We start from the raw sequence: 17,885 nt of genomic DNA on the forward strand, positions 1-17,885 counted from the left end.
TTTTGTTTTGTTGGTTCAGAAAAAATCTAGCCTGACGTGGTCATACTCAATTCTAGTCAGAATATGAGTCTGAAACTGCTCCATTGGGCTGTGATTATGGGGTGTGTTTCAACTGAACCAGGAAAGACCTCAATTGGATAGAGCTACAACCAATCAGAGCAATGAAGTGACACATTGTCAAATGTCAACAGAGTTCAACTGCACTGTGTTGCCAAATCCGCGTTTTTTTCCGCGGGTTTAAGCGACTATTATGTGATATATAGACCAATGAGTATTTTAGCTGGCAACCATGCCAAAATAACACATTTTACCCAAACACCATTTTTCCCCAGAGAACCCTCGAGAAGCTATTGTTTAGAGCTAGTAGTTGGCGGGTTTTGTTGTAAAAACTTGGCAACCCTGTCTGCACGCGCTGGAATAAACGATCTTTGACGGTGTTGTAAAAAAATAAAAGAATTTAATGATACATAGAGTACTTGACCAACATGATCATCATTTCTGAGAGAAATTGTGAAGGTGAATGCATACAAACAAGCTCTCCGTTTAGGATTCGATCAATATAATCCAATAATGGATTTTTTCTAGCCTGGATGCCAGCCGAACTTAGCCCCGCCCACAAAATGTTTAGGTCGAGCAGTTCGGTCTGGCCTCGCTCCATAGAGGAGTAATTATCCCCGAACAGAAACTGTTCGGACCAATGAAATCATCAGGGCGGGCTTTAGACGATGACGGACAGATGATAAACAGCAACGTTTTCATCACGTCATCAAAGGGTTTTACATTTTTTTAGACACACACACACATCTAGAATCAGCATGTGAATCTCAAAAATGGTGACATGTTTCATGCTGCAATGCATGATGGGAACCCTCATTTTAATACTACTTTGGTTCCCAGCATGCATTGTTGCATGAAGCGTGTGCCAACGATGAGATTCACATGCTGATTCTTGATGTCTGCGTGTGAGTTTGTGGCCTTTGTAACGGTGTTTAGCAAAAAAGCATAATTTTTGCTACGAAAGAAACCAAGATGATCTCTCTCTCTCTCTCTCTCTCTCTCTCTCTCTCTCTCTCTCTCTCTCTCTCTCTCTCTCTCTCTCTCTCTCTCTCTCTCTCTCTCTCTCTCTCTCTCTATATATATATATATATATATATATAATGATGGCTTGAGACTGCTGTTAGCTAAAACTTCTCCACATACTGGGCCTACACATTGCAGGCTCGGACTTTCTGCATCACCAATCAATGTAAACCCGAAACCAATGTAACTGTCACAGTATTTGCGTTTTACTTGACATTTTCTCAGTCTCTAATGTAGGCCCATCTCTCTTATAAAGCACATCTTTGTTATGGACCTCTGTCTCTACTTTCTGGAAATATACATCACTTTGACATTTGTTTTAGACAAAGTAATGTATTTACACTAAATTACTCTGGTACCATTTCCACCTGATTTGGCCGACCCAAATTGAAAAGCCTCCCATACACATATAGTCGGTCTAAGTTCAAAATTTTGGTGTATAAATGTATAACTAAGGCCCTGCGTGCATGCTCTAGCACCCTGCCATCAGTTTGGGATGTTTCCAGTATATATAATTAATTCAATGACACTGGAATATTGCATTTATATCACTGTATATGGTGGGGGGTGGGGTCATCCCTGACATGTGAAGTTTACCTAAGTTATATAAGTAAAAATAAATAAGAGGACATTTTTCTGCCATTACAAACATTCTCTCGGTATTTACAACAAATAACATCTCAAAACCAATGATGATAATAATTTTTAATTAATATATATATATATATATATATATATATATATATTTTTTTTTTTTTTTTTTTTTTTTTTTTTTTTTTTTTTTTGCACGTAGCAGCATACTGTATAAGTGATCATATTAGTGCCCCTGCTGTGGGCTATTCATATAGGCCTGTCACGATAACAAATTTTGCTGGACGATAAATTGGCCAAGAAATTATTGCGATAAAGGGTAATATTGTCACTGAGACCATTTTCATCTAAAATAATGAATATGGCATAATAATGCAGCTACACCTTTTCAAAGATCAATAAACTTTTATTTTTAAAGACTATTTACAACTGAAAATGGAAAGCATTATAAATATCCACAATAAATGAACAAAACAACCAAAAAGCAATGGACTCTCAGTCTGTTAACAAAAAATGCATGAAAATGAATGAAAACTGCCACGGATGATTGTGTTTTAGGTGCAGGGATGGCACGGTTCACAAAACCCACAGTTTGTTTCGTATCACGGTTTGGGGTTCTGTACGGTTCTTTTTCTTTTTCTTTTAATCGTTAACACTCCAGAAATGTACATCAGCATATGATCTTAATTATCCACAATTTAGGATACAGTTATTTAAATATATATATATATATATATATATATATATATATATATATATATATATATATATATATATATATATATATATATATATATATATATAAAATCAATCATGGACAAACAGAAATTGACCATCTCTGAGGAAAGCTTGGTGAGATTTTGATACAGCAAAAGACATTGGTGACATGCTTTTCATTTATTTGGCAAAGAAAGGAGATTGTGAATTGCTATCTACAGGAATTCATGTGGCTTTTTTAGCACACAAAGATTGAACTGAAGAATTAACTTGCGTTTATCAAACTGCCAACTTCAGTATACTCAATACGTCCCCACGCGCGCGGCAAAAATGACTTCAACGGGAGTGCACGAGAGACGCCATTTTGCCATGCATGCTGCTCCGCAACCGTTCCAGGCGAATCTGGCCGAGCATGACGTCTCATCATGCCGGCATCCAGTTTAATTGATTTATTGACTATTGCAACAGGTCTATAGTCATTTTGCGTTATTAGACTTTTTTTTTCTTCCAACGCCTTTGGTTGGACGGCCGTTCTGGACTTTTTCAGAATGCACAGATTTTCAATCCGTCCCGTAGCTTCTCTTTGTGCTCCGAAAGAGAGATTGGTGTGTGATTGCAATTCACAACCTACCCGGTAGATGCCGCTAAAATGTACAACCTGCACCTTTAAGTTGTAAGATCAGATAATTTAAAATAAAAATTAAAAGATTAAAGTAAAAAAAAAAAAACATTTTATTGTGTAAAAAAAATATTAAAATGTATTTAAATATATTCTGTCTTAATGATCAGTTGTAAATGGAAATATTTAAAATAAAATATGAAAATGTAAACTAATTATTGTAAAAAATAAAAAAGTTCCAATAAATGGATAATTTTTTAGATGTGTCGAAAGAGCAAAACTAGTTATTTTGTTTTTGTTTGTGATCAATAGGTTTTGAGTGCTGTTGGATTTTTAGATAATGAATATTTGACTTTATTCTCCTTTGCAAATTCTTCTTGGTCTTCCATCTTGTTCTAAAATCTGACATTTACCTCATACCCCAATGATGGATGGTGCGTGAGGGAGACGTGCACTTGAGTTTTGTAACAGTTTGGCAAGCAAAGTTTCCCCAAAAGTCTCTAAAATGAAACTGAGCACAAGTTCTACCCAAAACAGCCCTGTTACCCAGAGACTGAGTAAACAGCCTTTTATTTCATAGAAATTCGAGTTCGGTCCAGATTAAGAATTTCAAACTAAACTAGCTTTTCAGCATCATAAGTCGTCCTATTAGAGAACAAGAGAACAGCTTCCAAAGGTTTATAAGATTCAGTCACAACCAGATGTACTGCTCTTGAAACTCGAAGGTGGTGTGTGTGTGTGTGTGTGTGTGTGTGTGTGTGTGTGTGTGTGTGTGTGTGTGTCCATGTTGCACAGTAAATAGCAGTCTGTCCCAGGATAGTACGGCTGGCTTGTCCTGTAGCTGGTTCTCGCTGAGGATTGCATAACTCTTTGCAGCCGCAGGGATCGATCACTCAGGACACTGCCAGCTTGCTGTAATTATAATGATCCAGCCAGCCAAGCGCTCTGCAAGAGACTAACCTACAGAGAGAAACACATTCATCATATTTTGTGTGGTACTGCAGGATCGGGGAAGATTAAGTAAGAACTGGCTCTTTTTCAATTCATGAGTGTGCATTTGAATCACATTCGCCACACCCTATGGGATGCTGAATGGGAATTAGAATTGGAAGGACAGGAAGAGGAATTCACTGAATGACAATTCAAAGAAATTAAATGAATTTCATGAGTCCAGCTCAACAAATAGGGAAGAAAACATCAATGCTTTAGTGTTTTATTTAAGGGATGATGTAATCTGTTTAAATTGTGTTACTATATTTAAAGGCACAGTTCACCCAAAAATGTAAATTCTGTCATTTACTCACCCTCAAGTTATTCCACACCTGTATTAGTTTTTCTTCTACTGAACACAAAAAAAAAAACACATTTTTAAGAATGTTTTAATTCAGACAGTTGACAGTCCCCAATGACCTCCAAAGTAGGGACAATAATATGGAAGTCAATGGGGACCATCAATTGTCTGATTAAAAACATTCTTAAAAATATGTGTGTGTGTGTGTGTGTGTGTGTGTGTTCAGCAGATGAAACAAATTCATACAGGATTAGAACAACTTGAGGGTGAGTAAATGATGGTAGAATTTGTATTGTTGGGTGAACTATCCTTTCTAATACAGAATTTTTTATTTTCTTCAAATGTGATATGTCTGTATGAAAACGTGTATATTGGTCATTCTGCTGAAAGATTAAATGTATATTGTTTCTCAGAAATAAATAGAAATTGTATCCAGTTCAAATGACATTTTTATTCAGAAACCAGAGATTAAAAAAGTGTCAAAGATCCAGAAAATTACATAATAGTGACAACAGTGCCGCATGCACGCACGCACGCACGCACGCACGCACGCACGCACGCACGCACGCACGCACACACTTTTTTCAAAATTTATTTAATAATTAAGTATTTTAATGAGTTTAATATTAAACTCAATTTAATATTCGAGCTTAATAAAACATTTGTCCCACTTAGGTGGCCTTAACTAACATTTAAATTGATAAATTGATACAGTGCACTTATTGTGTACATACCTGTTTTACATTGTACTTACATTAAAAAAATTACCTGCATGTAATTAAATCTGTAATTCATTTCTGTAGTTAAATTTATAATTATACTGTTGACACTTACTCTTAAACTTACCCACACCACCACACCTGTCCCTAACTTTACCCTTCAACTTACCCATACCACCACACCTGTCCCTAACTTTACCCTTAAACTTACCCACACCACCACACCTGTCCCTAACTTTACCCTTCAACTTACCCACACCACCACACCTGTCCCTAACTTTACCCTTAAACTGACCCACACCTCCACACCTGTCCCTAACTTTACCCTTAAACTTACCCACACCACTACACCTGTCCCTAACTTTACCCTTATACTGACCCACACCACCACATCTGTCCCTAACTTTACCCTTAAACTGACCCACACCTCCACACCTGTCTCTAACTTTACCCTTAAACTGACCCACACCACCACACCTGTCCCTAACTTTACCCTTAAACTTACCCACACCTCCACACCTGTCTCTAACTTTACCCTTAAACTGACCCACACCACCACACCTGTCCCTAACTTTACCCTTAAACTTACCCATACCACCACACTGTCCCTAACTTTACCCTTAAACTTACCCATACCACCACACCTGTCCCTAACTTTACCCTTAAACTTACCCACACCACCACACCTGTCCCTAACTTTACTCTTAAACTTACCCACACCACCACACCTGTCCCTAACTTTACCCTTAAACTTACCCACACCACCACACATGTCCCTAACTTTACCCTTAAACTTACCCACACCACCACACCTGTCCCTAACTTTACCCTTAAACTTACCCACACCACCACACCTGTCCCTAACTTTAACCTTAAAATTACCCACACCACCACACCTGTCCCTAACTTTACCCTTAAACTTACCCACACCACCACACCTGTCCCTAACTTTACCCTTAAACTGACCCACAACACCACACCTGTCCCTAACTTTAACCTTAAACTTACCCACACCACCACACCTGTCCCTAACTTTACCCTTAAACTTACCCACACCACCACACCTGTCCCTAACTTTAACCTTAAACTGACCCACACCACCACCCACACCACCACACCTGTCCCTAACTTAAACTTACCCACACCACCACACTTGTCCCTAACTTTTCCCTTAAACTTACCCACACCACCACACCTGTCCCTAACTTTACTCTTAAACTTACCCACACCACCACACCTGTCCCTAACTTTACTCTTAAACTTACCCACACCACCAAACTTGTCCCTAACTTTTCCCTTAAACTTACCCACACCACCACACCTGTCCTTAACTTAAACTTACCCACACCACCACACTTGTCCCTAACTTTTCCCTTAAACTTACCCACCAGGGGTAGATTTTTAATTAGTTACCTGGAACCATTGACTTCCATAGTAGGAAAAAAAATACTATGGAAGTCAATGGCTCCTGTTTGGTTACTGACACTCTTCAAAATATCTTCCCTTGTGTTCAGCTGAAGAAATAAATTCATACAGGTTAGAAACAACTTGAGGGTGAGTAAATTATGAAAGAATTTTCCTTTTACAGTGAACTATCCCTTTAAACTTACCCACACCACCACACCTGTCCCTCAGTTTACCCGTATCAGACCTCAATATCAGCACAAAGTGTTTTGGAAAAGTGTTTTGCAATAATAATTATTTTCTTTTATTGTTTTCTGAATATGAATCACTTAAACTAAATGGTCCATTCCCTTGTTCCATTAATATTTATAAAAAAAAAGAATAAAAACATAATATTAATCAAATCTTAATTCATAATGTGTAAGGATTAATCAATTCAATTTGATTTTACTGTCAATTGGAATGTGTAAATCTTGAAAAAAAAACTATTGTTTAATGTAACAATCTAAAAATTTACATGTTATTTGTGTATTTGTTCTTTAAAAATGTCATTATTAAAAAAATAATACATTGAATACATACAAGGCTACATTGAAAGAGAGACCAAGCCATATTTGTCCAATAGAGTAAAATTTCTAGATGAATTAGTCTAGCCCATAATCTTATTCCTGATACATGATACACACACTCTTCTTTTTGTTGCTTTCAGAGCTGCACTGCTCTGGTCTGTTTCTATTTTTAGTTTGGCACTTTAAGTGGAACCAGTCAGTGTTGCTGTATTGGGTGGGGTCTTGGTTGAGACCAGACTAAAGCATATCATTACGTTTATTTTTAGCTCTTCCCGCCCCCATATATGCCTTGGGAAACAGCTAAAACTTCTCTAGGAGAACCTTTAAAGGATTAGTTCACTCAAAAATGCAAATTAGCCCATGATTTACTCACCCTCAAGTCATCCTAGGTGTGTATGACATTTTTCTTTCAGGCGAATACAATCAGGGTAATATTAAAAATTTACTGGCTCTTCCGATCTTAAAATGGCAGTGAATGGCTGTTTGAAAGTCCATAAAAGTGTATCCATCCATCATAAAAGTAATCAATATGGCTCCAGGGGGGTTAATAAAGGCTTTCTGAAGCGAATCGATGCGTTTGTGTAAGAAAAATATCCACATTTAAAACTTTACAAACAATCTCTAACTTCCGCTAACTGTCGTGCGCGTGTTCACGAGAGACTGAAGTTCCAGCACATGACATAGAACGCAGTTCCGGTGAGCGGTGACTAACGCAGAAGCGCAGAGGAAAGGGCGAAATAAAACTTGGTTCTCGTGGGAGTTAGTTAAGTTTTAAATATGGATATTTTTCTTACACAAACGCATCGTTTCGCTTCAAAAGACCTTTATTAACCCCTCAGAGCCGTGTGGAGTACTTTTATAATAAATATATGCACTTTTATGAACTTAAAAACAGAAACAGCATTTACTGCCATTATAAAGCTTGGATTAGCCAGGACTTTTTTATATAGGCTACTGATTGTGTTCATCTGAAAGAAGAATGTCATAATACACCTAGGATGATTTGAGGGTGAGTAAATCATGGGCAAATAGTGAGTAATCAAGATAATGTTCATTTTTGGGTGAACTAACCATTTAAGCTTATAAATGAATGGAAGTTGGTCCAAGATTTCTGTTTCTCTCTAGCTCTACTAACAAAAATACAGTAGGCCTAACTCACATGCATTTGGCAACATATTTATACTCGCCTTATTTTTTTTAAAACTCGTCTGGCTGGCAAAACTCTCTCCTTTGTTAGCCAATTTCCTCAGGCAATCAAACACCCTCCATCCTGGCCGCGGTTTCACCAAAACAGCTTAACTGAGACAAAAACATAACGTTTTACTGCCATGAATAACTTCACAGGCACACAATGAAGTGTTTAATCTCCTTTTCATCCCCCTGTCTGATTTTAAGCCAGTCCTACTGAGACAAACGGACATTAGAGGCGGTCTCGTCCTCAGGACTCCCCTCTCTTTGTGTTTCGGCAGCTTACAGTAACATACTCCGTTAGCAGCCTGATTATTTTACAGTTCTGGATTTAATCGTCAAACTTTTATCATCCAAGATGCGGTTCAAACGGAATGGTTCGTACACCTTAAATAGGTAAGCACTTTAAATGTCGTTCATTGATTCGAATTTTGAATTCGATTCTTTTGTGTTCTTCACATTAATGACAACCGTTTTTCGTTCGAATTAAATTGTTACGTTCCACATGTGTTACATTGAGGGTTTCCGTAAGGTCACGCAGGACGTTTGAATAGTAGCCTACGCGTCCACACTCCTTTAAAAGGTTTAAATTGACTGTCATAACAAACACTAATGTTTTAGTCAGGTTTAATGAGTAACGCACGCTAGCGGCAGCGTGCGAACTGGTTTTGCAGCGTTGTTTTACTTTACGAAATTGTTAAACGTTCACGTTTTCTTCTAACGAACCACGAAACCCGGGCAGTAAATGGGTTTAATTTCGCGGGTTTAAAATAAACTAGTAAACTTGTAATACTTGCTTTTAGAAAGGGAGAGGTGTTTCTTTTCTCACATTTCCATTGAGAAACTCAAACGAATGCATAGCATCATTCGTTCCTACTGCCTCCCCGCTACTGTTCATTGGATTCATTGAGTCCAGCATTTAGACTCGAGTGACCAGTCATTCATATTTAGATCATTAGGACACAAGACACATGCACTTTCTCTGCTCATTATGATTTCTCTCCGGTGTTCTGTTACCCAAAATGTTAAGTCTTCCTGCAGTTGTAGCCTACTCTCTGCAGCTTTTCCATCACAAAGGGAAGGTTCTTATCACAGCTCGGGCGCTGAAGTCTCCAGAGCTTCTGCTCCGTAATCACTTTGTTCTGCTACGAATAACGTCATCGAGTCTGGGAGAAGATCACTGTGGTCAATGCTTTGTTTAATGCAGAGAGAGCTCAGATTTAAAACTGAGGAGGCTTGAGGTCCAGCTCCTCTCAGTGGTTTTAGATTGACACAATAGGTGACGTAATGTTTTTTTTTGTCTGTGCTTACTGGTAAGGTATTTGATCTGTATGCATATTTACACAGAAACAAAACAGACCGCTTGCACTGAGCTTATTTTTGTTGGTGTCAAATATAATGTACTATTTGCTACAAAAGTATAACAACCAGTCATGACAATTTTCTCTTATTTTCTCTTTTTATATTTTTAAGAAAGCCACAAATTATGTAGGCTGTTTATGTATGTTTGTTTGTTTATTATTCACTTTATCATAAATTGGATAGATTATCCTATTTTTCCCCCAGTGGAACACAAAAAGCCCCCCCCCCCCCCCCATTCAATGGCAGTTTATACAGACATAAAATTAGTCCATATGATTTGGGTGCCAAATCTTCTGAAGTCGTATTATAGTTTTACATTATGAAAAGGCTAACATTTATGTTATTCACTGAAATCCGTTCCAACTCTCAAGTCAAATATGTTGCCGTTTAATGTCATGAGACACAAGAACCAGTGGAGTCAAACATGCTGGCTTAATTGCTTTGTTCTTTGACAAGAAGGAATGACATTTCATATATATGCTTTCAAGACGACGACACGATAGTGACAGGATAGTGACGACAGTCCAAAATCAGGATGCGGTTCTATGCTAACCTCAACCAATGGCGTGATTTTAGGACTAGTTGTTTCAATAATTGTTTGTCTGAATAGTGAGCGACTATGCTATTTGCCTATGCTATTTCACGAGTTTGCACTTACATATTATTTATGGAGAGTGAGTTTAAATGTGTATTTGCCATGCTGTCCAGGGGGAGAAGAAGGGTAGCGGAGGGATGCTGGTAAACTGTCAATGAAACACAGGTAAGACTGTTGGGTATATATGACCTTCTTATTGTTGATTAGCTATGTGCTCTCCAACTGTGTCCATTATCTGAACGAGCTTCTCCCGAAACTTGTTTATAAAACATTGATTATGCTCTTTCATGCATTCTGACTTGTTTACACTGTTAAAGATTTGTATCTCAATGGTAAACATGGACAAAATTTTAAAAAAAGAGTTGGACATGTGACGGAGTATTTCTGTGCCAAATACACTCCTTCAGGATTCAAACAACTTTCAGAACGCCTGTATGCCGTCATCAAGGGTGGAGTTCCTTGTATGGGCACTTCTCCTGGATGAGTGCGTGCACATTAACCAGAGTGAGAGCACGGCCATGAACAAGCTTTGTTTGGGTTACGGGAGCTGTTGGCAGCGCTGTCATTTTGTTTTTAGACCATTAAATCAACAATGTCACTAAAGAAGTGTGTTTCTGGTTGTGAGGGAAAGATAACCTTGTTCAGCTTCCCAAATAACCCAGTGTTAAGGGAACAGTGGATGCAGTTAGTTTTTTCTGGAGCAGCAACAGAGTTCTGTTTGTGTGTTTGTTTGTTCCCGGTCATGAGTGGAAACTGCAGGCGGTGAGTGAAACTGCATCAAATGTCTGTGCTTTTTTGGCACTTACAAAGTAAGTGCTTGTAATGTCAATAACAAAATATTTAGTGAATCAAAAGTTATCCAGGGATAATGCCATGATGTATTGTGTGTTTCACGAGTTTGGCCTTTTTCTGAGAGCGTCGAAACAGCGTATCTGGCTTTTATAAATCTGATAAAACTAAAGACTCTTCGGAAATATGAAGGATGCAGTACTACTCTATAGGTACTCAAGATTAACACCAGGTTGGCAGAAACGGTGTGTGTGTGTTATGTACCAGTTAAAGGGTTAGTTTACACAAAAATGAAAAATATATCATTAATTACTCACCCTCATGTAGTTCGACATCCGTAAGAACTTCAGCAAGAACTAAAATATCTTAATTTGTGTTCCAAAGTTGAACGAAGTTCTTACTGGTGTCGAACGACATGAGGGTGAGTAATTAATTATATATTTTTCATTTTTGGGTGAACTAACCCTTTAAGTAAGGCCATTATCTCTCCTTTGTCTTTTAAGATTAGGTCATTCTTCTTGTTTCCCTTTAACTTTATGTGCCTGAAAAGTGTTTGAGGTGCTCAGCCATGGCGAGTATATTTTTATTGACTCCTTTTTTGAGAGGGGAGAAAGTTTTCCTCTGAAGAAATGTCCTTAAAGGCACAATTTGCATGGGCTGTATGGGCCCTTAAAAGATTCCTGGCTCAGAATATTCCTGCAGTGGGCCGTCATCGGTTTGCAGCAAGTCTATTTGCCAACCCAGCGCTCCCGCCTCAAAGTCAGAGCCAACGGGAGAGTGAGACGGGGAGGAAAGGGAGAGAGACAGCGACAGAATGAGAGAGAGAGAGAAAAGATGGGAGGGGGGGAAACTGAGGGTATCAGCAGAGAGGAACACACAAGTGCTGAGCGACTGTATGCGCTGTGCTCGCCTGCTGAGGACGCTTGTGTTTGTTTGCTGACTGAAGTGTCAAGGGAAGGGAAATCACCACCTAACAAAGCCCCCACTGTGCGGTCCAGCAACTGAAAACAGCGGGAAACAGGAGAGGGAGTCACAAAGTGTGAGGGAGGAACAGTTTCTGTAGATCTGTGTGGATGCAATGCCAAGAGTTCACTCTGTAACGGATGCCACTCACCTGTAGTATATCTTAAAGCCGGCACAACAGAGGACAGGGCGATCTGATTCCCGACTTCACAAGCTGCATGGGGGTTCTAGTGTGTTGTGACTGCTTCTTTTACAGGTACCAGTTTTGGGATGTTTTATCACCCTCTTCCGCATGTTTTTGTCTTCCTTGGAGTTGTGGGTGTTCTTGAAGCTGTGCCAGGTTATGCAGAGATCAAGTGTGATGTTGTACGATCAGATCAGTCCTAGAACCTTCAGCAAGAGAAAGAGCAGATAGCTAAAGTTCGAAATCAATGCAGCTTGTAGCGTGTGGCTGCAGACCAATGTTGGTTTGGACACTGTGTTCCCAATTTGCTTTTTTCCGTACAGCTAAGGGCAGACTTTGCCCTTTCAAATGTTAGTTTTGACCTCTACCTCAATTTACAAAAGTTAAGCAAGAGGACTGTTCGAAAGTTAGTGAATGTTAACAGACCAATGCATGCTCTTCACATGAAAGGACTGAGAGATGCTGTTCCCTTTTTTTCCTTTTACATGTGGTTGTAGTTTTATTTTACTGCGGTGCTGCTATATATAACAAATCGCTAAAAGTTCCAGGGTTTTTCAAGGATGCTGGCCAATGTGAAAAGTCCCAGATGTATCTGATTAAAAGGCTGAGTTTGTTTCTTTCTGATCTATCAGTCTATTTTTTGTTATATATTCTTCATCTTCACAGTTAATGTTTACGTTGGGCAAGCTAGAAACCATCACTAATGGCTTGATCTGGCATTTTTTTTTGTCTTCTGTGGCTGAGATGTTTTTTGCTCTTTGGTGTGAAAGGAGTTCTCATCTTTTTAGTGCAGTATCCAAACATTGTTTTATTTTATAACACCGTCGTCCGGTGGGGTTGTTTAGTCTTTCAGGCTTACGTTGCCCATTGCAACTGTCCTGAGGGATGTTGGTTTTAGACACACCTGCTTTCCGCAAAAACTGTTTAGCCTCCATAGTGTCTGATGTTTAGATAACCTCAAAGTTATACTCAAGTTGCAATAACTGCACTGATAAACTGTGTGTAGATGGAAACTGTTATATGTGACCACGCCAAGATTTGGATGAATGGAAAATGCATCCTTGCAAGTTCACGGCGTATCAAATACAGTGTTGCTAAACTTGTTTAGGCGAAGTCCAACTCTCAAAATCTGTAATCGCATCCTGTTTGGTATCGTGTAAACAGATTTGACTGTAAATTTCCATTTGGTCCTCAAAGGTGGCCAAAAATGTGGTGTAAGATTTTTCATGGAAGTGATTTGTTATGGGAGTGTGTAAGTAGTTTTTAAATCTTCCAGCACTGTCTGGTTTTGGAGTATTTGTTATCAGCTAAGCCATCTGACTGTGCCGTCTATTTAATCTAATGTGCTTTGATTGGTCTGTGTCGGCCGGCGGTTCCTTACTGTCTGCATTCTTCTCTAGCTTTGGGCCAATCTCTAGTGAAGATCATGTCTTGGGAAGCTAACGTCTATTTTCATGATCTTAGAGGTTTTCTTTTGAATTAAATTTGCATTGTGAGGAATACTTCATTGAGGGTCTCATGTACCATAAAAGTAACCTTGTAAATTTGGATTGTATTCAAATGTACAAAAACGCACAATGTATTGGTAACCCTTTTGCTTTTGTCTAGTAGTAGTTTCTTTTTTAATCTTCAGTTTGATTTTGGATGCTGATAAGTTCCAGTCAACTGTTCTTATTTTCACAGTCAATTCTTTTTCAGGTTTCAGAAGAACTAAACTATACTTAGCTAATTTTTATTTGTGATATCGCCTAAAAACACAAAATTCTAGATTATATATTTAGTCTAAATGTTAACCCTTAAATGAATGAATGTTTTGCTAATCATCATTACATATTCGGATCTTTAGCAACCCGGATCTATATCTAACCCGGATTGATCTCTACCTGTTAAGATAATATAAAGCTATCCTGATATTATAGTAACACTTACAGAAGAATTAAACAAAGCATATTTTGTTACCTTTTAAAGCTTGGAAGTGTTCAGTCTGAGATGTTTTATACCATCATCACTGTCCTCACAGAGCTCATCTTCAAAATCAATATTTTGATCGTTGACAGCTTCTTCATCAGATCCACCATCAGTGACAGTAATATTAGCTAGTGTTCATTTCTTGCTCTGCAGTAAATCTCTGAGCCATTTCAAGTTTTGCTGATGATACTTCCTATTCTTTTGTTTTCTGCCTGCGGTAACTATGAGTGAAACGTCACTACATCATTGTGTATCAGACATTAAGAACTTGTGGAATAAAGGTGAATTGCACTTATTAAGTTATCAAAGATTCAATTTTTATTGTGCAGAAAAATTATTCTTACACTACTACACACCTTGGGTCCTATACAATAAAAAAAAAATGAATGGGAAAACGGCATTCTTTTATAATTGTTTTTACTTTTTTCTTATGTTGTTTATAATTAATTGATTGAAGGTTGATGTCGAAATTAAAAAATATCTATATGAGGGGTAGTGAATGACGTCCCAGGTCACTAAAGATCCGAGGTATGTGTTTAAGGGTTAGTAAAACCTTAAAGATTTGGGTTGCACCTTATTTTACATTGTTTACCTAAGAAAGTACTGGGTAATACAAGGTAATTACATGGATTACAGTTAGGTTTAGGGGTAGGTTCAGGGTTAGTACCTAGTTATTCCCCAGTTATTGTAAAAACTATAATAAGTATGTACAGTATTTGGAAAACAGGTTAGTAAAATAAAGTGCTACCAATATTTGTACCTTTTACCAATCATATCAGCCATAAAATAATTGCTGGAGGTAGGATGTACTAGATTGCACTATACTGTACCTTCAGTTTTTGCAATAAATAGGCAGTACATTTACGATGAGATGTATTTATCCACCATTTTGTTGTATGTTGTCATCATTGAATAATGTTGTCATTTTATCTGTAGCCCCTTCAGACCTCCCAATTCTCCACTGTCTTTCCCCCTCCTGTCTCTCGTGTGAAAATTACATAAGCGCCTCCTCCTACTGCAATAGATCAGGTTGCAGTGATGCCACTCTTGCTCTGCCTCAGCATCCCGAGCTGCAGCGCGAGCACCTGATAATGCTTACTCAGCGTCAGCACCCAAGGTCACTCCATTCATTCCCACCTCAGCTGAAGACTCTGCACACATCCAGCCGTTTGACACTTAATCACATCAGGGAAGAATAAATTAATGCTTAAGTGGTGTTGGGCATAATCTGTTTTGGCGGTACTCTGCGAGCCACGTGTCCACCCCTCCCAGTACTCGTTTAATTACCTTAGAGATGTTGTTCACTCTCAACTTATGTGACCCTTTCATTTCTTTTTAAATTATCTGTGATAAGTTGTGGTGAAATTGAGGGAGGTTAGGTTACCACAAGACTATTGAAGTGCTCACCACTCCCTTAGCTTAATAATGTCCACATCTCATAACGGGAGTGTATTTTTTTTTTCCAATGCTAAGCCTTTCTAAATTTAGCAGACCAGAGCTTCTTGTTGGAGGAGAATTACAAAGAGGAACGCAGTATTGCCCATCACAGCAGGTTCCTATTACGTAACATCCAGAGGTCACAGCTGTGACATCATCAGGCTGAAAATGCCTCTGGCCTCGCTTGTTCAGGTACGCATGCTCTCTGGTGGACCCATTTAGTTGCATATGTGCGCCAAGGTTACATCATTCATACGTTTCAGTGGTTCTTGACATTTAACCATTTTACACATCTTGACATCATGGGAGTAACCTATTTGTAAGAGTTAACTGGATGTGTGAAATTCTTTGAAGAGATGTCATGATGGCTTTATGGAGGATAGAATAGATGGTGCATACATCAGGGTTGGTTGGTCCAGTTTTACTTCTCTTTGGAGCTATTTATTTTTCAAAAAGAGTAGTCTTTGTTTAATGTGGGAGTTTTGCACAGTGCTTCTGCAATCCTACATTGGACCATGTGCTTATAACAAATATGGACAATCCTACCTCTTGTAGAATATAGTTATGGCTTCAGATGGTGTGCTTATGGAAAACTCACTAACAGTTGAATGCATATTAAACCCAAATAGTAACAACTGGCTTAAGTCATCAGTTCCATTGTGACTGAATGGTATCTACACTGTTTCACACATTAGAAAGGGTCTACTCAACCTAAGGATTCCCCTTTCCTCTAAGTTATGTCAGATTTCAGATTTACATTGAACTCTGGTTAGTCACTGAATCCTTTTGATGCTAATGGAGATTATCACTCATTAAAGATACCAGCTAGATAGATTTGTTTGCATCCATATAAGTGTGTCAGACCACTTTTTATGGTGATCTGACAAAAGTCCCTCTTTCTGTTTGTGCTGTTTAGATCTGAGAATGAGAAGCGTAAGTATTCTGCAAGCATCAACGGTCAACAGTAGGATATTAATTTCACCTATTTATCTCTGGCCAATTTTCCTTCCGAAGCATGCACTTTGGAAGTTTTTCATATCTATTGGAAAGCATGTCAGGCCTGAATTTTAAGAACTGGAACTTCTGAAAATAGTTGGCTAGACCGGCATCAGGTTTGTCATGACTAGGAAATCTATTTTTAAATTCCGCAGGAAGTTCTTTTTGACTCTTGGTATGAATATGTTAGCCTTACTGTTATCTATAAGCTGGTGTGTCCAAAAAAAATTATATTTAGAAGATAGATATATAAGCATTAAAAACTTAGTCTCTTAATTCCGCCATGATGGATCAATGTTTTTGATGACATCACTCTGCACTTCAGGTTTACTATCCAATCAAATGCTCTAGAATCTGAAGCCCCGCCCCCTACATTATAAATAGAAGCTGTGGCTAAAATCGGTCATTTGTTCACACAATTACTATTTTCTACATGGCAAAAGGCACATAGTGCACTATATATAGGTCAGGCCTGGGCGAACTCGGTCCTGGAGAGCCACTGCCCTGCAGAGTTAAACACAGTGCAGTTTACTCAGGTTTATCGGGGTTGGAGCTAAACTCTGCCGGGCAGGGGCCCTCCAGGACAGAGTTTGCTCATTTCAGTGGAAATTACATCAACACATTGAATAATGCTGAGTGTTTCAAAGCACTTCAGTGGGCTTTTAAGGTTCACCTGGTATTTTCTACACAGATGTGAAGCTCTGAACCACAACATTCAGTTGTTGTTGATTCAGCATCCTCAGGGATGATATCCAATGGGCTCTGAGGTCTGGCTGGATGAGTTTCTCCGAAACTACCTCCCTCCCAGAGGCATCTAAGCTACTTAGAGGATAACAGTTTCCATGAGCCTCACACCTGATCTGGCCAACTGTTAACGTTTCTACAGCCAATAAAAGCATGAGGCAGAGCCAATGCTTTGTTTTGAGTAGATTCTCAATTAGTTATTCTGAGCTTGTGTCATTGAGTATGTCAACTGAGCACTTATTGCGGCGAAGAGGGACTTGTTATTAAATTAAATGTAAAAAATTAAGAGTATGGGCAATATATGCAAATTGGTAAGCTTTTGAATTAATCTCCAGTTCATCTCTTTGAGGCTGGGTGGAGATTTTTGTATAAACACTGGAAAAATGTCTATGACGGTGGAAGACCTGCTTAAGCAGAATCAGGATAGTGTTCAGGAAATGAGCATCCGAGGGCACTTAAGGGCCAAATTACGTACGGAAATTTACTTGCCTAAAAAGGAATTGGGACAGGAACAAATGTAACCACAGAGTGATTAGCCTAAAATAGCACGAAAACCAGCTGGAGAACATGTCTTGAAGCTCGTCTTGCAGACTATAATCACTTGAGTGCTGCTGTTATCAGAAAGTCCCTACTGTTTGACATTTAACCCCATTAGGGTCAATATCTATT

General features: G+C 38.6%; 1 protein-coding gene across 3 annotated transcripts in view; it reads left to right on the top strand.

Annotated features, from left to right (window-relative positions):
- mob2a (MOB kinase activator 2a) overlaps positions 1-17,885 on the top strand; it is a 79,150-nt gene that overhangs the window by 23,789 nt on the left and 37,476 nt on the right. Inside the window, exon 1 of one of the 3 annotated variants that reach the window (XM_067436574.1) lies at positions 8,425-8,574. The exons of 1 other annotated variant lie outside the window; for it this stretch is intronic. In XM_067436574.1, the coding sequence (XP_067292675.1) occupies positions 8,537-8,574 (38 nt within the window). In that variant the 5' untranslated portion in view covers positions 8,425-8,536. Of the gene's footprint in view, positions 1-8,424; positions 8,575-11,771; positions 12,144-17,885 lie in introns of those variants that run through there. One more of the 3 variants, XM_067436573.1, reaches the window with a different exon arrangement.

This window comes from Pseudorasbora parva, chromosome 25 (genome assembly GCF_024679245.1).
Source record: "Pseudorasbora parva isolate DD20220531a chromosome 25, ASM2467924v1, whole genome shotgun sequence".
Lineage (NCBI taxonomy): Eukaryota > Metazoa > Chordata > Actinopteri > Cypriniformes > Gobionidae > Pseudorasbora > Pseudorasbora parva.